Here is a 21,534-nt window from a genome sequence, read left to right on the forward strand (position 1 = left end):
CGCCGCCGCCGGGCTCCGGCCGTTCTGCGCGCAGGACGAGGGCAACTTTTTCTCTCCGACTCAACTCGCAGAGTGGGTCTTCCTCGCCCCACCACCCCTCCCTTCCATGCCCTCCCTTTCCAGTGTTCCCTTGTCTGCACCACCGCCAGGCAAAATATTGCTACTTCGCGGCTCCAAATCTGGTCCCCTTTGAATATATTATTTATTTTCTTTGACGAAAAGGCGTGAAGTCAAAGTGATTGTGCGTTTTCAAAAATTTTGGGGAAAAAAGTGTGAGCCTTCATATTACTTTGGTGCATTGCGAACTATTAATCACCTAGATGAAGTTGTGTGCTTCAAATAAAATGTTTATTCACCACTCCCTTAAAAACCTGCTATCAGTTCTTTCCTTCATTTAGCAGGAGATAACGGTTTAACCAGAATACTTTTTGGGAGGCTAAAAAGTATCAACAGTTTTTCCTCTCCTCTCTGGATTGTGAATTTATTTCCCATACGACACCCCTTCTTATTGCAATATCTAACAGTAATAATACCGGCTATTTGATCTCAGAAGACTCTTAAATGCATCTTTTATGTTGAAATGGTCTGTTTGGGATTTAGGCCTAGCATTAATAATGGATAGCAGTTGTTTTTAGCTATTGTGAAATCCCCCCCCCTTACTTAACAAACTTCCAAGTTTCCTATTTTAGTAACTTGTGGAAGTATGGAATGAAACTTTTCCAACCCTTTTGGCAAGGTTCACAATTGCATATGGATAAGATGCAAAGTGCAAGATAATTTGAATGAGTTGCTGACTACAGTGAAAATGCTGAGATTCGAAGACTAAGTTCTAGCAGACAAAAGTTTGCAACATTCAGAACTTGTGGGTAATATATTAGTGTTCTGCAATAGCCAGAAAGGCCCCAACGGATACATTACCGTCTTCTGAAATGAGCTCTGAAAAGATAATTTTATATTTTGGGATCATGCGTGTGTGAGGATACCTGTGCATCCATGCAGGCCCAGGATATAGTCAGGTATTTAACAAGGTTGGCTTCTCTGGATCCATGAGCTATTATCACATTAATAAAGTTTTTTTTTTTTTTTTTTGGTGTTACATAGTTGGCAGTGGGTTTGATACGTTCCCTAGGCCTTCTTCTGCAAACACTACTAAGAGAAATAGTTACTTAGTATATCAATTTGTGAAGAAAATGTACACTGAATAGTGAATGAGGGATCCTGTATTTTATGAGTTCTTCTTTTTAAAATTGATTTACAATTTATTTAACTTGCTGGAATATATATGAAGCTTTAATGCCAGTTTTAGAAAGAAAAACTTAGTTTATTGCTCATTAAAAAAAATCTTGGAAGTACAGTGATATAAGTACTCTAAATGAAAGGACAAGCTCCATTTATTTATATACAATTAAAAACAAAAAACTTGACTAGGAAAATGCCAAATACCTTATTTCAATCCATGTGGGCATAGCATAACTGAACCATGTATCTGGCCATATAATGATAACCCAGCAAAAATTTATAACTAGTTTCCAGAAATATCAGCATTCAGTGGTTCTTAAACTTGGCTTACTTTCAAATAGATCAACGTTTAAGATACTGATTCAAAGTCATACTGCTTTTGAAACAGGTTTTCAGGTTTGATTTTATTGGTGGCTTGTAACTTTCTCACTGAGTACTTATATAAAATATTCTTTGTTTTCTCGTGAATATTTTGAAATATTGTGCAGCTATGGCAATATGAGCAGCAACATGATATAAGATTTTTTTTAAAAAAATTAAAATAATTTATGCTATTCTTGGACACTTCCTACAAGCTAGTGATATACTTTAGTTTTAATGTTTTGGAATACTTCTAATCATGACTTGAGAAGGGACTTAGATTATATTTAATGACTAGTTGACATAGTTGGCCCTGTTGGCTCTTTATGATGAGATATATGGGCATTTGGTTGGCAGGTAAACAGAATACTCTTGAACACGAATGAACACAGTTGGCAGTTTTTTAAGCAGCATATTTGGAGGATCTTCGAACACCAAAAATGTCATACTAGAACGTTTATTTAAAATGTTTATTAACGTTAATAAAGTTTTTTTAATAAGATAAAGTTGAACATAAATATGAATTGTTTGCAGCTAAGTTATTCTTTGCTTTATAAAATGGTATTGAGACTTTAAAATGAAATCCTCTTTTTGGTGAAAGCTCACTTTGTAGTTTAAGGTACATTTCATGAGTTCTTTGCATAATACCTCTGAGCCTTGTTCCCCAGCATGTTCTGTATATATAAGAAAATCAGCCAGTGTGAAGGACTGTTTCAAACATAAAATTTATGTATTTTAGAGCATTTCAAGGATGAGCTCAGAATTTAGTAATGTTTAAATGCTTTGTGGTTTGGCATATACCTTAGCAGATAAACTGTGACTTGAAAAGTGCCCCCCCCCAAATATTTCTTCTAAAGTAGGGGTAAAAAAGGTTCTCAAACATCAGAAATTTCTTAAAGTTAATGATTTACGGTAAAGAATAATATAATTCTTGGATTTTTCTCTATATCCCCTCTACGTAAAGAATGCACACATGTTATGAAAACTGATTTCTTCTCCTTTGGATTCTTTTATTAAAAAGAGCACTGTTCAGAACTAAACTTGAAACACAGAGCCTGAAACTTGTGCAGAGAGGAAAAAATTAAACGTCAGTTATTGAAGTGATTTATTATGTATTAATATATACTTATTTTAAAAAACTAGTTTTTTGTAGTCTTTAGATGATTGCTTATAATTTACGACATTTTAAGAAGCTTCACTGTTAAAATGTTTTATGAATTTTAACCTCTCACTTTAGTTTGTATTTGAACATTTAAACATTTAATAATTGCTTTAATAGTACTCATATGGTAGACATTACAGTTACTTGTGCCTCCAAAGTATATATGTAGATAAGATATTACAAACTGAAAAAGAATGTATTATATAATAACTGTCTGTCCTACATCCTTAAAAAAAATCATCAAATATCTTTTTGGTTTTCTTATTCTTATTTATTTGAAAGTAAATAATTTATCTTTTGAGGGAGGTTACACACAGAAAGAAGTTACGTAAGATGAGTGAGGGTCAGTTAATCAACAGTTAAATGTAGTCAGAAAGACTTGTGGAAGTTACTGTTTAATTTTGAAATTTAATTTTACATTTATGTTTCCTAAGAAAATGCCAGGTATAAAAATCAAACATTTTGAGTAAAATAGAAGAGTAATTTAAATAGTTTAATTTAAATTTTATTTTCAAATAACTTGAATTTCAAGAGGCAACCAAGAGAGTTTTCCTGGAGTCTCATAATATGAATATTCCAAGGCCTCCATTTCCCTTTGAGAAAATACTTGAAATATTATTTTTAAAATTAAATAATGATTCTGTCTTTATAGATGATTATTGTAGGATTTTCACAATCATATCAATAAATTAAATGTATTAAGCAACAGCAGTGCTGTCACAGTGACGCATTCTGTTTACTATCTGGCATGTATGCTTTTCTTTGTTTTTTGTTTTCCTTTTTTCTTTTTGATTAATTCCCATAGAATCAGCAGTTATGTCTTGGACATTGTTCTTTTATTTCAGTCTAATGAATATAAAATTTGTTTCTCATCATTTTGTATTTAGACCTGCCAATTTTTTCTAAGATTTTGACCCCCCCGAAAAAGTTCAAGTATAATATTTAAAAGAGGAATTAAGATATTACCAAGATGAATAAGAAACAGATCAGAGTCTACATGTAATATTTTTAGAGGAAAAGTCTTTGTTTTCATTGATTGTGGTGATGAATTTTGCTCTTAGACTTCCATAAACATTGACTGGCACCTAAATGTTTAGGATTTGCCAATCTGGCGGCTGGGCCCTGGCTGTACTACAAGTAGTGAGGTCAAGGCTGGAGCAAAATTAGATATGCCTTCTTTGAAATAGGGTTAAGAGTATATATTGTTAGAAGCATTTAGATAAACTTTGCTTACTATCTAAAAGATTTGGATACTAGACCTAACGATCTAACTTTGTGCACTGTGGCAAACATTTCAAGACATTTTTAATTTTTAGCAATGCTTTTCTTCTTCAGATCAGAGAAATGATGCTGCTGGTTTTTATTTTTTTTCTCCCAACTGCCAGTAGGAATTCTATGTATGATTTTGATAATGTAATACTTGAATCAAATTTCAAGTGAAATGAGATTTTTTTAAGGTAACTATTAAAAGAAACATTTTTTTCCCATTATATTCATATTTTATTTTTATTCATTTTCTTTAGGATGAATTTCATCCTTTCATTGAAGCACTTCTGCCCCACGTCCGAGCCTTCGCCTACACATGGTTCAACCTGCAGGCCCGAAAACGAAAATACTTCAAAAAACATGAAAAACGTATGTCAAAAGAAGAAGAGAGAGCAGTGAAGGATGAGTTGCTAAGTGAAAAACCAGAGGTCAAGCAGAAATGGGCATCTAGACTTCTGGCAAAGTTACGGAAAGATATCCGACCCGAGTACCGAGAGGATTTTGTTCTTACAGTTACAGGAAAAAAACCTCCATGTTGTGTTCTTTCCAACCCAGACCAGAAAGGCAAGATGCGAAGAATTGACTGCCTTCGCCAGGCAGATAAAGTCTGGAGGTTGGACCTTGTTATGGTGATTTTATTTAAAGGTATTCCGCTGGAAAGTACTGATGGTGAGCGCCTTGTAAAGTCCCCACAGTGCTCGAATCCAGGGCTCTGTGTCCAGCCGCATCACATAGGGGTTTCTGTTAAGGAACTCGATTTATATTTGGCATACTTTGTGCATGCAGCAGGTAAGTGCAATGGTGAGAAGTTGTTCCACTTTCTTGCTTGTGTTTCTTTTCTGTGACTTCTGTTTATGCAGAACCGTTCCTGAATTCCATAGGTTGTAGGCCACATACATAAAGACAGTGTAGTTTGTGAGATAGACCAAAGTCAGAACAGCCAGAAGCCCTGAGTGTCTGAGGTACCACCTTCATTCAGGTGGGAAAGTAATAGCCTTGAGAGAATTCTCACTAAGTTGATTTCTTTTGGTAAGTAGTGTTATCAAAGGTGTTGGTAATCAGAAGTGCATGATATGTTTAAACCACCTTTTTTGATGGTAGGTGAGAGACACTTCATGAAAGCCCTTGTAAGAAAAGAGTGTATTTTAAATGGCAGGTGAGCTGGTTAAAAAGTCTTTAGTTTGGTAGTGAGGCAATATTTTTGTGCTTTTCTTTTGGGAGTGTTTTTAACCTACTGGGGCCTTTTGAACCCCTTGCCAATTAGAAAGGAGTGGGAGGTAAGGTTACTATCAAATTGCTGGTCCTTTATGAAGAAAAAATAATTACATTAATATACCAACTTAGTAGCTTTAATCTAAAGTTCTTAGAATTGTCTGAGATATGAAGGGAAACAAAGAAACCAATTCTTTAAATAATTGATGGAGAGGTTAATATTAAAAGTAACCAAATGTATAGTGAATGAACACATTGGGAAATCGATATTGGTAATTGATTTAGTGTGTTGCTTTGATTGTTATAAAATTCTTTATTGCTTTACCGCTGTTTTCAAAGCGTGTTACTTGTGCATGTTACTGTGTTTGGAATAGCATTTAGGATAAAACTGTTGAGAACTGGATAAAATAATGCATTTCTACTTTGTTCCTTTAGTCTTGTTTTAGACAAAAGGCTCATTGTGTTACGTGAAAGCTTAGGTCTTGTGTAACTTGTTGACTTTTATATGTACATGTCCGTCTTGCTAGATTACCTTCATGGCAGTTACTTGAGCCAGATAGAAGAAAGAAGGTTATGGTACCCTACCAGTAGGCTGTTTGGGGATTCATACACTTAATCTATTTTTTCACAAAAGGAGCAAAGATGATACCTAACAAAATCAGCCCTGTTCTGATTTCTGAAAATATTAGTTTTTAACTCTAAATATAACTCATTGCCATCAAGTCGATTTCGACTCATAGCGACCCCTCCTTGGGTTTCTGAGGCAGTATCACTACAGAAATAGATTGCCCCATCTTCCTTCTGAGGAGTGGCTGGTGGGTTTGAACCACCAGCCCTCTGGTTAGCAGTCAGATGCCTTAGGCACTACGCCACCAGAGCTTCTTTTAGTTTTTAAAGTCAGCTGATATCCTATTCTCTATTATTTTTCTCAATGTATGTTTTAGAAAGAGAACTTTTGTTATCCATCTGTCCTTGCATAAGAAACTGGAGAAATTAACTTTGCACGCATGTCCCATCATCATTTGCATTCTGTTGGCAGGGGATAGATGAGTATTTTAGAGGATGTAATCTGTAAGTTTTTCAAATATTTGGGTTTTTGAAAATGTATACTTAATGATAAGAAGTGCTTGTTGCTTTAGCCAGTTCTCGGTAGAATAAATTAAAAGACAAGATCTCTCAACTGATGTCTAAAAAGGAAAAAATAGCCCCCCCCCTTTTAACCCTGTTGTTCATTTGTTTGTGTATTGAAAGAGCAAAGTGAATTTTTTCCCATGTATTTGCATACATAAATGCAGATTCTTATTGATAAAGGCAAGGCACACCAAAAGTATGGATGTTGTAAGTGCTTCCACGAAACCCTCTTTAAAGTCTTATATTTATCTTTTGGATATTTAGAAGAGTGAATAATTTATAAATTATAATAAATTCTCCAGCATAGAAACTTGAGTGTGCCAGCGGGTGACCAGGTCACAGTTTGTGCTACCTTTCAAGATAACATCTAAATGACATGCCTGTTAAGATTTAAGTTTTTATCAGCGTGAGTGGTATCTGTTCTAAGTATTTCACGTAAACATTTCCAATATGTTTAAAGGAATGCAAGCTTTCTGGCTGTTCCATTAAATGTATTCTCTTCTGTCATTAATGGTTTGTTATTATGCTGTTGCTTCAAATCTTTGAGTGAACACAGTTGCTGGGTGTTTCAATACCTAAAGGGTTATGTTGTTAAAATGAAATTTAGAAGGTTGCTTAAGAGAGTTAGCATTCTTATTGCTTATAAAAGATTTATTGACAGCAACATGGATCAGACTACCTTTCGGTTTGGTTTTCCTGATGTATCCCAGAATCCCTTGTTATACCTGAATGCCAGCCAAGTGTTAGGCCATTGGTTTTCACAGGACCGCAGTAATGGCTGTCTCTCCGTGTGCGCAACAGGAAGATTGCAAAAGAAAATATTAAGGGCCTTTTGTCTGAAAATATTTCACATTTGATTTAAGAGATTTAGAGACCTGTTATTTGTGGAAGGGAAGCTGCCAATACAAATAAGAGGTAGATCAGTTAACTTACATACAACTGATTTGACAAGCATCTGTTATAATACTAAAGGTTTGTAAACACTAAACAATGTTTTTACCTCCGTAAAAGTTTTGAGAACTTGCCAGTATTGGCAGGAGGCAGAGACTCTGAAACGTGCTTCCAGATACATGCCAAAACCATTGTGGCCTTCTCACCTATAATGCATTTTTTTCTCTCTTTCTTTTAAAATGTTGTAAATTTATTTCTTGCCTGTTTTTCCCCCCCGTAGATGGTCACAAAAATGCTATCTTTTCTGTCTAAAACTGTGTGCAGTGATTATTAATGTATAGGCCTGTTCTTTGGTAGGAAGTTGAAATCTTAGAACACATATAAACACTGGAAGCTAATGCAGAATCAGTTACTTTTTTAAAAAAGCAATGGTGATTTATTCTATGACTTTTTGAGATGCTAAAATATAATACGTAAACTGTGTTCCAGTTTTTTCTCCAAGTGGCGTCAGAACTGTGTGAATTTTTGTGGCTGATAAACAGTAACAGTATAATGAAATCCGATTCCACAAGCCTGAGGATTTCATCTCGGTAGAAGTGTAAAAGAGTAAAACCAGTTTATGCCCTTAATTTGGTCTGTATTTGAGTTGTCCTTCTCATGTATCATATGACTACTTGGAAATATTATGGTATTGTGGAACATAGTTTTCTTTGTGAGTGACTAACAGTAAAGCTAATTTATGACCAGTCTTTACCAGATGATCTGTATCAGAATCTACAATATACCCGGCACGTGGCAAGGTCACAATTTAAGTTGTTAAGGTCATAACCTTAGCCACCAGGCATTTGACCTTTTAGATAAAGTTAACCTTTGTTCATTAGTAGGCACTCAACCGAGAACTTTCTGGAGAGTTCCCCCACCCCAACTGCCTCTGTATAACTTCTGGTAATGTAATCAGATTCTAGATGGAGGCTCAGTTGGGTTAGTTAAATTTTGTGAGAGGTTAGACTTTTTAATGATACATCATCATTTGGAGAGAGGTAGGTTGTAGTACCTAGGCCACAGAATGTCACAATTTATTTTTGAAAGTTATTACCTGCTGTAGGGTAGAATAAAAAGCTCTGGGGCAGCTGTGTGGAGACATTTCAAAAGTAAAGTGAAACAAATGGAATTATATTTAATTCAACTAAGACCTTTGCTAATTTTTAAGTGGCATTAGGCCCAAAAGCTAAATCACAATGAACATCATTACTTTTTGCAATGAAGGATTGTCTAAGATCGGAAGTATTTTTAGCAGTCTTAAAATAACTTTGAAAGACTAATAAATGACCAAAAGTTGTCAGGTAATTGCTGTAATTGTCAATTAGCCAGTGTCAGAGTGAATTGAATTTGTCCTAATGATGGCAGGAGTACTTGTTAGTTATAAGGTAGAAAGTGAACGTTTTTGCACAGTAATCCTTTAGGTCAATAGTTACTGATTGCTTCTGTGTCCCTCTGTCTCCCCCCGCCCACCCCCAATTCTTACTATCTCTAGTTAGTTCTACTTGGACCAGAAATAGCAAAGGTCCTGTCACTCACTGAAAGAGCTGTTGCGGTGTCTTGGAATCCTGATACCTGTACTGTACAGCCGTGTGACAGAGTTACTGATTATCACATTACTTGTACCATATTGTTCACTTAATTATGGTGTCATGAATGCTCATTTAAAGTTATTTAGATTACTGCTAGTTTTGCTCTGCTGTGCCATGTATTACTTCATTTAAATCAAAAGAGAGATGCTCCCATTCAGGTGCATTTTAGTTTTATTTTGCTTTGTGATTGCCATTCCTTCATATAGTAACAGAGAAAGCCGTGATATGCAGATAGACCAGATGGTCATGTTGACAGATTGAGAATTCACTTCCTACTGCTTCAGAGCAGGTGTAAGATCAGGAGTGTCTGTATATGAGCGTGTGTGTGCTTTGGGTGCATGTGTGTGCATATCCAAGCTGTACACAGAGTGCTGTTTAGAGAAGTGGGAATGATTCTTCTTAACAAAGCTATAACTTTAAATACAGTGGTAACTACATGGACAGGGTTCCCAGTGTACATAGAATAATTATTATAGAAAATTTTTAATGAATAATGTTAGATTGTTAACAATTTATGATTTTTATGCCAAATTAATTATAATTTTCAGGTAACTTCCCACTTCAGTTTGAGGCAGTCTCGTACATCCAAAATATATTCAATATATTTTTTAGCAGGTGTGCCTTTGTGTGTTTATACTTAAGCCTAGGACAATGCATTATGTAATTAAACTCCTTTAATACCTTAATAAACTCCCCAATAAAAAGTTGTGCAGTTAATACCTCTGATTTGTAATGATAAAGCACATTTGAAAAAGGATTAAGAATGAGATACTGTTATATTTAAAATTAAGAGAGTAATTATAAATTCTCAAATTCTAACACTAACCTTAAATAAAAGCTAAGATAGATTTTGTGACTGATTGATCTCCTATAAATTATTGAGCTAGGTACAGATTTGCATATTTATTTATTTATTTATTCTTTAAAGGAGATAGCAGTAACCATGAACAAACTTGAGATAAACGTGGCTTTTATACGCTGAAGTATTTTCGGTAAACCTTGAGGGTAGTAACAATGCCCTTTGTTTAGAATGTAGTGATAAAGATGAAAAGTCAAAGTCAAAGAGTGTATAGCTGTTCAGTAGTAAACCTTTGAATGGAGGTCAGTTCATTTATGACTATGAGGTTTCAGTGTTGGTAAGAAAATTTCCTAATGCTGCTGGCTTGGATTTGCCTTGTCTTGTTTTCCAGCCAGTGATGAATAGCATTAATTTAAACCTATTTAAGACTAGTGTGGGAGAAACCACAGCCTTTGTTGTGGTCACTGCTGTACACAGTAGGACTGGGTGTTTCACATGGTTAAGACCTCAAGCTGCTTCCAGAGGACACAGAACAACAGCCTGTTGGCTTTTTAAGTCTTGCACAGAAGCAGTAACAATTCTAATTGCTCACAAATGTCAATATAGATTCTTGAAAACAATTTTGAGAATTATAATAGAAGAAAATGCATAAAATACAGATTGGCTTCAGTAAATGTGCTAAACATGGGTTTATTACCATTTTAGTAGTGCATTCCCTATGGTTCTCTTTAGTGGGTTCCAGCTTATTGTGACCCTGTGTGCAGAACAATACACTGGCCGGCCTGTGTCTTCCTCACAATCATTGTTATATTTGAGCCCATTTTTTGCAGCCACTGTGTCAGTCCATCTCATTGAGGGTCTTCCTCTTTTTCTATGGCCCTCTACTCTACCAAGCATGATGTTCTTCTTCAAGAACTGGTCCCTCCTGATAACATGTCTAAAGTACGTGAGATAATGTCTTGCCATCCTTGCTTCTAAGGAGTATTTTGCCATACTTCCAAGACAGATTTGTTTCTTCCTGCAGTCCGTGGTATGTTCAGTACCCTTCTCCACACCCTATTTTGAAGGCAGAATTCTTCTTCAATCTTCCTTATTTTCTAGCTTTTGCATGCATATCAGGCGATTGAAAATACCAAGGCTTGGGTCAGGTGCATCTTAGTCCTTAAAGTGGTATCTTTGTTTTTCAACACTTTAAAGAGGTCTTTTGCAGCAGATTTGCCCAGTGCAATATGTCATTTGATTTCTTTACTGCTGCTTCCATGGGCATTGATTGTGGATCCAAGTAAAATGAAAACCTTGACCACTTCAATATTTACTCTGTTTATCACGATGTTATTTATTGGTCCAGTTGTAAGGATTGTTGTTTTCTTCATGTTGAAGTATAAGCCACCCTGAACAGATCAAAGGCTGTAGTCTTTGATTGTCATCAGTAAATGCTTCCAGTCCTACTTGCTTTCAGCAACAAGGTTGTGCCATTTGCATGTCACAGGTCATTAATGAGTTTTACTTCAATTCTGAGGCCTCATTCTTTTTCATATAGTCCAGTTTCTTAGATTATTTGCCCAGCATACAGATTGAATAAGTATGGTGAAAGGGTACAATCTGATGCACACCTTTCCTGATTTTAAACCATGCACTATCCCCTTTTTCTGTTTGAATGACTGACTCTTGGTCTATGTACAGGTTCTGCATGAGCACAATTAAGTGTTCCGGAATTGCCATTCTTCACAGTGTTATCCATAATTTGTTATGATTCACATAGTTATTTAGAGGTTAGATAAAGTTTTTAAATATATCATAAATTGCAAAGTCTTGGGGGATGAGGAAGGAGAAAGAAGAAATCAGATGGAGGAAGAAGAGAATGAATGAGCTAGCTTGTTTTGTTCAGAGAAACATAAATCCACAAACTTAATCACAAATGGAGATGCTCTAAAAAGTGTTTTGGTTTAAGTAATGACTGTAAAGGGAAACTGGGCAGTGAGATATCACATGGAGAATTTTATAGTCCATCTCTTCACAATTTTTTGCATAATTTGTTTCAGACTAAAAGACTGTTTGGGGCTTTGGGAGTTTCTATTCAAATTTTTATAAAGAGAAGTTTTATCATTCCTTTTGGAGTGTAGGTGTCCAGTTAGACACTTTAATACACATAAACTTGGAAAAGGAGCTATGAAAATAGTTACTAGTTATACTGTTTTGCTTATAAACGTGTCATGTACAGCAACAACTTTTTACTTCTCTCATACTGAGGCAACTGTAAGATTCAATTTATTGATCCAAACTTGAGTGTCCCTGAACTTGCCAGAATTCAGCTTAGGTCGAAATGACTCCTTCTCCCCCCTAATATTTTACTCCAAATATCAGAAACTAATTCTTCAAGTTTTTTGATAATTCTATTGGATAAAATAGGTATTTTATCTCCATTGGATAAAATATTTTATCCACTGGAGTTACTTTTCCTATTAATGTTTTAGTTAAGTGAACATGGCTTATGAGGCAAAGGAATAAGTTGAACAAATGACAAATTGCAGCACCCGCCTGTAGCAGAGGATATTCTTGATCTTCTGTCTGTAGAACAAGCCCATTTAATAAGATAAAATTGAGAGAAAGAAGTTTATTTGTGTTGTGATTTTGGGGTGTGTGTGTGTTTTGGTCTTATTCAACATGTAATATATTGCTAGCCCCAAATTCAGAATATGTTAAAAAATCATTGGAGATTAAAGTGGAATAGCTTAAATGCTCTTTGTCTGAGAATTTCAAACTTATTTCTCTTTGTGTCTTTCAAGTATTTTCCTACTGGTAGATATTTTGGACCTAGATCAATTGAGGATAGAGAAAAGGAGTATGAAAGAAAGGAAGAAAGGAAGGGAAAGAACTTATATTGTATGTCTGTTCTGAGGCATGCTCTGTGCTAAATCCTGCCATGTATGGTAGCTTATTCCGCCCCCCCCCTTTTTTTTTTTGCTTTGTAGCAGTACTGTGAATAAGTAATGTACTCCCCACTTTATACAGGTGAGAGTAGGGTCTTTGAGTGGTCAAGTGACTAATGCAAAGCAAAGTTCAAACCCAGACCTTCTGATTCTAAACCTTATGATTTTTAAATAACTCAGTTCCTTTCATACCCTTTTTGTACATCCTATTGTCTAGGGTTGGATGTCACTTAAATGGCATCACACACCCATTTTGGATCAAAGGGTCAAAAAAAAAAAAAGTCAAAATCAAAACCATGGTTCTGTTTTACTGTTGAATTCAGATCTGTTGAATCCAAACCCTTTCCGTGGATCTATTTTACCGTTGAATTCAGCCATAGAATGAGGCCTCGCTCAGTTAGGAGAGAGAGCAGTGGTCTTATGCTTGTCATAGTGGGGTAAAAAATCTGGAATGACTTGTTCTTTCTTGTTTTAGAATGGTGAAATGTAGTGAATAGAAGCATTAAGTTTTTTTTTTTTTTTTTTTGGTAAGGCTATATTAATTGATTCTAGATGCTTTGGGACATCATTGAAAATTAAAGCAAGCATTATTTAAAAAGTGAAAATATTGTACTATGCAGATTTTTGTGCATGTTTTCTTATATGAACAAGATAGAAATATATATATTTCTAACTTCCCTTAATGATTAGATTTTGCCATTTAAAATTTACTTTGCTCCAGAAAGGTTCTTTGATTCTAGCTTTGTGTACTATTATTTAAAAGAAAGCAAGAATCAAATTTTTGAGAAGAGAATGGAATTTTATTAATTTTTAAAATATTTCAAAATTTGAAATAGAAAGGAGAAAAATTAAAAAATGAAGACAGGTTTCATCTTAATTCCCTTCAGGGACTGAGCTTTATTTTTATTTCTTAAAACTTAGACGAGTAACTCTTAATGACTTCAGTGTAAAAGCTCAAAGCCTTATCTACATGAACTTTGTAATTGTAAATAGGAACAATGACCAATAAATATGATCTGTATGCTATTATATTAATTTTCCTAAGGGTAATTTAAAAAGTAAGCTACTGAACTTAAATAAAATAGCAATTTAACTTTCTTTTTTTTTTAAAAAAATTGATAAATCTTAAAGACAGAGTTGTGAAATACCAGAGTTGTGAAATACCAATTATGTTGGAAAGAGAAAACTGAGGTGTGTGAATGTAATTGATTAAATTGGAAAATAAGAAGATTGGAATACAAAAAAATGGAACTGATATTCTCTTGTTCTCTGCATGCGATTCCATTCTGCTTACCTTAAAAATATTTAAATGGACTTTTATTTTTTGGAGCAGTTTATGTTTATAGAAAAATTATACAGAAAGTACAGAGTTCCCATATTATTAACATCTTCCATTGGTATGATACATTTGTTATAATTGATGACTCAATATTGATACATTATTATTAAGTTAAATCCATAGTTTGCATTAGGGTTAGCTCTTCCTGTTGTATGTCCTATGGGCTTTGCCAAATGCATAATGCCCATTAGAGTATCACAGGGAATAGTTTCACTGCCCTAAAATTGCCCAGTGCTCCACCTGTTTAGGGGAGCTCTGGTGGCATAGTACCTAAGGCATTTGACTGCTAACCAGAAGGTTGGCAGTTCAAACCTGTCAGCCACTTCTCGGAAGGAAGATTGGGCAATCTCCTTCTGTAGAGATACTGCCTTGGAAAGTCACGGAGGGGTCACTATGAGTCGGAAGCGACTTGACGCCAGTGAGTTTGGTTTTTTTTTTTTTTGGTTTTATACCCCTAATGCTGCCTACCTTTTTAATGCCTCTGCTCAGTGCTTTTAGTGGTCCCAAATAACTTGTGAGTTTCCCAACATAAACAGTTTTGTAAGCATATATATTCATATAAAAATTTTAATGACTTTAGAAAAATGCATTTGGATTTCAAAAAGTAAGGTGAAATAAAAATGACAGACATTTCAAAAATGAGTACTATTTAAAAATGTTTACGTCGGTCTGTGTACCATCTGCGATTGTCAGACCACTGTCTTTGTTGCTATGGTTTGGGTGATTTTATTTCCTTTTGTAATTTTGCCAGCCTGTGATTGGGTAGTGCAACATGTTCACGCTGTTGAGCAAGATGTATCTATGGTGAGTCATATAGCTTTATCTGAGTGGTAAGTTTTGGTAGGGAAAGGTATTTTTCAGTGAATAATATGTACTTTGTGGTGCTAAAATACCAATATTGATTTAATTATCAAAGTTAGAGATACATTAATATCAGAAACTCAGGACTATATTTTCTGTGGTGATATGTGCCTGCCTCTTTCCCCCTCCACTATTAAAAGCATTTACAATTCTGTGTATTTTAATTTAAAAAGAGTTAGCTATTTAATTTAAGGCTCCTGTATAAAATGAATATTGTATCTAACAGAAACCCAAAAAGTCAAAGCCATTGCTGTCCAGTCAATTCTAACTCACAGTGACCCTTAGGACAGAACAGAACTGTGCCATAGGGTTTCCAAGGCTATAAATCTTTATGGAAGCAGCATGCCTCATCTTTCTCCAGTAGATTGGCTGGTGGGTTCAAGCCACTGCCCTTTTGGTTTGCAGCTGAGAGTTTTACCATGGCGACACCAGGGCTCCATTTTGTACCTAACCCCCCCTAAAAAAAAACCCACCTCACTGCTGTGGAGTTCATTCATAACAACCCCCAATGGGTTTCCAAGGTTGCACATTTTTACAGAAGCATCTTGCCTCGTCTTTCTTCTGTGGAGCAGCTGGTGGGTTCGAACCATAGACTTACAGGATCCATTATTGTCACTTTCAATGATTCCCATTGCCTTTCAAAGGAGCTGACAGTACAAGTCCTTAGGTTGACAAATTCTCATCAACTTTTGTGGAAATTTTGGCTACAGAAGGAGTAAAAGTCAAAGAAAGGCCATAGACAGATGGATTTCAGTTTCAAGATGACATCAAGCTTTTTCTTCTGGCATTTTTTAACATTCCAAATGAATGAGATGGAGATGCTAAAAGATCTTACTGTAAAATGAGTAATTAAGATATTGTATATCATAAGAACATGAAATAGCATACAGATTCATATGGACTCAGATATAATAGCAGGTTGGCAATGAAAACAATAAAGGTTTCTTATGCTGAATTCAGTTCCTAAATAATAGTAGATTTTTAACATATTGTTAATCGATCAAAAATCATGTGGTCTTGAGAATATGGTTTTAGCATTAAGAAATTGGAATTAAAATATAATTGGGTTACAAACTATTAGGTTGAAGCAGGGTTTGGATAAGAATTTAGCAAAAGCTTAGCTTATTTGCATAAAAAGTGTGCATTTTTGTATGACTAGAGCAAAATTAAGGAACCCTGGTGGTTCAGTGATTAAATGCTTGGCTGCTAACCTAAAGGTCAGAGATTCAAATCCACCAGTCTCTCTGTGGGAGTAAGATGAAACAATCAGATTCCTTAAAGATTTATACCCTTGGATACCCTGTGGGCAGTTCTACCCTATCCTAAAGGGTCACTGTGAGTTGGAATCAACTCTACAGGAAAGAGAGAGCAAGATTTTTTCATGGATGCATATTATATAAAAATTAACTGAGTTACTAAAGTTTCTGATTGATTCATTAAGCCCTTCTTCCTCCCGTTTCTTTTAAACCGTAGAGGTTCTGTTTTGGAGAGTAGTTTCAAGTAACTTCGGAGAATAAAGTCTTTGTAACTGGATGCTGCTCAACAGCATAACTATTGTTGTATGTTCCTGTCAGGAAAAGATAGTCATTGCAATACTTTTATTGTATAGCCTCTTAATATGTGACAAGGATTTTTATTAAGAATTCTTTTTTTTTCTTTTAAAAATACTTTTGAAAGTCTCCCTACCCTTGTCAGTCAAGAATTTTGTGGTTTTTAAACAATTTAAATAGACTTTGATCATTGTCTGAGCTCACTTACTGTGTGGATAGAAGTCTTATTTTTATTTAAAAAAAGGTTTCAGAATTTATTTTAGATTTTCAGTAAAATGAAGTAGAAATGGAAATTAAGAAAAAAATGACATCTCATTGGACCTAGGATATATACAGTTCTTTGGAGAATGAGGATATTACAGTCTTAAATGTTAGAGTTGAAGAACTAATTGTTCTAAAGATATTTGCTCATAGTTTTAGAAAAAGATGACAAACATGCAAAATGGATAAATGTATTCCTTTGTACTTTTACCACCTACATTTTTAAACTACAGCAACTCTGATTTCTCTAGAAAGGTCAGAGGTTTCAGACAGAAAGCTTTGTAATTCTTCAAAGAGAGACATTCTCAGTTTGGCTATATAAAGACTGATTATGCATAGCTTTTTACTTTATTTACAATTGAGACTTAGAGGTGCTGGGAGGGGGTGTTGAATAAGTGAAGCCATGCCATGAGACAGCAGAATTTCTGGAGGGAAAAACAGTTTAGGGAAAAATAAGGATTCACATATTTGATCTTTTACTACCAAATCACCTTGTTTAAAAATGAAAACAAAGCAGCTTTATTAATTCGTTGAGCTTTGTACCAGAGCATTCTGGTGTTGTGGTTTCAGTATGTTTGTGGAGTTTGAGATACTTACCTCTTTTCTTTCTCAGACCTTTTGCTCATTTAGCATTGGAACCTCTACCTGTTTTAAAATAAGGCGTCAAAGATGGAGCTTTTGCTACTCTTCATAGAAAATATTTTTCCCATTTTGAGAAAATAAAAACCCACAAAGAACCTAAATCTCTGTCCTGTTGAACTTTCCATAAAATCATTTATACTTGATAAATTTTTAAATTTTTGTCCATTTTGTAAATCAAGAACGGTATTCCCTAGGTAGCTTCAAGACTAGGATACATAGTGTCAAGGTAGTTTGAATGAGATTCTGCCTTGAAATAAGATGATTTATTATAAACTCTTTAAATACTTAGCAATTCATATAGTTTGCTTTTCTGGGTACCATTTCTTAGGAGTGACTTTGTTGGGTTTTTTGAATTATGGATATGAGTTTCTGGGGTTTGTGTCTCTGTGTGTGTGCGTGGGGGAGGTGGGTTCTCTGTTTTAATTTTATTTTCCCTTTGGACTTCTCCAAGTTTTGTAGAATTTTACATGTTGGATCGTGGAGGGAGTAGAGACTGTAGATGACTTTTGTTGTGCATTATTCCTGTTACTCAGGAATCAGAGGTTCAGAGAGTGTTAGTAACCACTCATAGTCAAAAGTGGCAAAGCCAGGATTCAAGCCAAATCCATCGGATCCTGGACTTGTGCTCTTAACCTTGATGATACTTGAATTATCTTTTCTTATACAATGTTTTATTAGCGCTTCATACAAACCTTAAATTTTAGGTGGTTGTTGTTGTTATATGTAGGGGAGCTTTTATTATTACTTTTATTCAGGTTGCAGAAACAGAGTCAGAGGGGGACTGAGTCAGTTGTCCAAGGTTATGTGGTTAATAAGTGGTTAGGATTTATAACTAGATGGAATCCTTCTGTAGCCCATTTTTTTCCTCTAATGTATTCCTCAATGTACATCAGACCCTCTAAGTTCTGCTTCTGAATTTATGGATGGGCTAAAAAGTATTCTCTGTATGTACATAATTATGCTCAAAAAGCCATTGTTTTCTCTGGAGTTTAATTGTGAGAAACTAGAGGCTTTTCTGTTTTCTTACTAGATTTAGAGTTTCATATTTTAAAGGAAACTTAGAATCCTAGGCCTTTATTTTACAGGTGAGGGAACTGAGTCCACGTATTCCGGGAGCTCTGAGCTGAAAAATTCTTGTGTGAACTGGATAGCAGTAGTTGCCCCTTATTACCATTTGCATCAAGGTGGGTGGATGTTTGCTGGTTGGTTTTGGCATAGAAAAGTTATTTTGATTGCCTTTATTGACAAATTTTACCATGTCATCTGTAGTTAAGTTCAGAAAAGTTGTTTTGAGGGTTTACTGCGTACGAAGCCCTGAGCTAGATTCCAAACATACAAAAATGAGGAAAATAGAGTGAGATGAGTTGATGCCATCCTATGTGTGATGGCCTCTGATTTAAAAGCTCTTAATTGTTTTTAGAGGTAGAGTCTTTCCTACTAATATCCCGAATAAAGTTTTAAACATACACAGAACCTGTTTTTTGTGTTGCTTTTTTACTGCACAAGTGTATATTGAAGAATTCTTTTTTTAATTATCCTTCCATTAAGTGTTAAATTTTGAGCTTTTTTATATCAAACATACCTATGTAAATGTAGAGAAAATCCAGGAGGACAGTGAGTAGGGTGCAGGTGGTTTTTTTATTTAACACTCCACTGTAGTGTGTTTTCTCAAAAAAAGAAGAAAAGAAAACTGATGGTGCATAGAAAAGTTCTATTTCTTTTTTTAAGGGCATCCTTCTAGTAATGCTGAAATATGAAACCAGTAGAGTTATAGGAAAACTTAACAGCAGGAAAATGAGGGAGTGAAAAACAGAGGAAGGAAAGGCCTTGGATAGCAAGCCGTAGTGAATTCATTTGGCAGTTGGTAATAGTTCCTAAATCACGGCCAAGTCCCAGTAGCGTAGCCACACAGATTCCCTATTTTTCTCCCTCTCGGAAGTGAGTTAGCAGTCTTGAGACTTTTACACTGAAGTGGATTTTAAGGTGTTCCAGGTCTCAAACTGCTTTGCCTTTATAATAAGTATTCCATTCAGACAGAAAGCTTGTAAGATGTGTATGTGTGAGTGCGTGTGTGAGTGTGTTAATGGGACAGCTGTGAGAGTCTTTTGGGAAAATGTGTACAGATGGTGATAGGAAAGAGAAGAACTATTGCATGTCTGATAAATAAAATACAAAACAAGTACAAAAACAAAAATCCGATGGTCCCAAACAGTGGATATTGGAATTTTTTCTGCTATGTTATATCTGCTTGTTGTTTTATCTGAAAGTGAAAGCTGTATCTGTGGCCATTAATATATGTATGTCTCTGAGAGAACACACAAAAAAATGATTTGTTCTGTAATTATTTTCAAAAAGCAGAAAATGTGTGTGTAACATTTAGAATGGCATGGGATTGTCATAGAAACTCATTCTCAACACTGTAAATAAAAATGGTTGGGGATTAGTCACAGTAACATGTGGGACATCATGAAACTCAAGACAGATTTCTTTGTTTTATAGTCAGCAAGAGAAGTGAAGTAAACTTGATATAGTTCATGGGATGTTAGCAGTAGAGTTCCTCCAGGGAAAGAGAAAACTGTGTTGTCTTCCAATTAAATCAGCCATCTGTATATGAATATCGAAATTTACCTGATGCTTTTAACATTACCTGTTGTTTCATTCATTATAACAGTGTCTTAATTTGAATAATGAGAATTTATAAAGTTTGAATATTGCTGTTTTTCCTACTAATCTTTAGATTCGCCTGATTTCTTTCCCACCCCCACTTTGTTTTCTTGTAATCTTGAATGGTATTTTCACAGCTTTGTCCTTTTTCTGTTTTCGTTAACCTCTCATTTCATCTTATAATATGAATACAATGAAATACTTCAATAATAAAAAGCCACCAGTAATGCCATATGCATCTCAAATATATATTTTCAGGTTAGAATTGTGAATCCACATTAATGCCATTTACACACTCTTCTACTTATTTTTTTAAAAATCTGTTATTTAGAAGGAAATTGTTTCCGAGTATCCTCATTCTCTCTTTGACTAACATCTGGATAAAGGATTGATTGTCTTTAAATTTGGAATTAATCTCCAATTGTGTATTCCCACCAGGGTGATGTTTCAATAAACTAACGCATCAGACTTGGATCTTTGATTTCTTGAACTTTCAGAGGTAGGAACTGAAGTCTGAGAAGGATTTAAGAAATTTAGTGTTGTGGCATGACTTGTACAAGGCCCCTTTAACAGTGCTATGCATTACTACGAAATATTCTTGTTCTGTCAAGATAATTGATACAATATTTAAATAAAGGCAAGGTATATTTAGACAAATGTGGGAAGATTCAAGTGGATACAGTTCCTTTCTGGATTGAGTTAAACGCTTGAGAGCACATATGAAAAGACACAAAATTTTTGGTGCTTGGAGCAATCAGGACTCTCTGGTTTTCCTGCCTTTTGTCACATAAGTCTCCACCCAAATTTTTACTGTAGTGTATGTGTAATGAGCTCTGGTGGCACAACTAATTAAGCACCCAGTTGCTAACCCAAAGGTTGGGGTTTGAACCTATGCAGAGGCTCCATGGGAGAAAGACTTGGTGATGCTCCCACAGTTAATAGCCTAGAAAGCCCTATGGACAGTTCTTTGTCATCAGAGGTCACTATCAGTCGAAGTTGACTCTAGGCACAAAACAACAACAGTTATATATGTATTTGTTTCTTCATATTATTTCTTCTGCTTGAACTGTCCTCAGCCATCTTTATTTGACTAATTTATACTTTAAGACTCAGCTGAAATATCATTTCCTCAAGGAAAACTTTACCCCGAAGGGTGGGCTAAAGGCTCTTTGACTGTGTTGCCATGCTTGGTATTCTGTTAACACTTTATTAGTACTCACCATTAATACTTCTTGTATCATAATAAAATTGTCTGTGTACATCTGTCTTCCAAATTGGGCTCTGATTTCTCTGTGAGCAGGGACAAGGTCCTATTAGTTTTTGTGTATCCCACACAGATATGGGTTCAAATCTCTCCATTGAACTGGTGGCTTGCTGGAGAATCTGTTGAACAAAACAAAAATTGGAGAGGCTTATAATATTAATGAACTAAGTAACATTTAAAATAGTTTTTGAGTGTTTGACTCAGGACTGAATTAAAGCATATATATATATATATGTTGTTGTTGTTGTTATATGCCGTCGAGTCGGCCCCGACTCATAGCGACCCCTCCTTGGGTTTCCAAGGCAGTATCACTACGGAAGTAGATTGCCCCA

At 35.1% G+C, this 21,534-nt stretch overlaps 1 protein-coding gene across 1 annotated transcript in view; it reads left to right on the top strand.

The window, feature by feature from the left end:
- The window catches only part of NFIA (nuclear factor I A), a 468,951-nt gene that overhangs the window by 1,082 nt on the left and 446,335 nt on the right, over positions 1-21,534 (top strand). The window contains exon 2 of the mRNA XM_042782438.1: positions 4,285-4,816. Coding sequence (XP_042638372.1) covers positions 4,285-4,816 — 532 coding nt within the window. The remainder of the gene's footprint in view (positions 1-4,284; positions 4,817-21,534) is intronic.

This window comes from Orycteropus afer, unplaced genomic scaffold, assembly GCF_000298275.1.
Source record: "Orycteropus afer afer isolate SDZICR_OR568_19922 unplaced genomic scaffold, OryAfe1.0 scaffold00318, whole genome shotgun sequence".
In the NCBI taxonomy this organism is placed as follows: Eukaryota; Metazoa; Chordata; class Mammalia; order Tubulidentata; family Orycteropodidae; genus Orycteropus; species Orycteropus afer.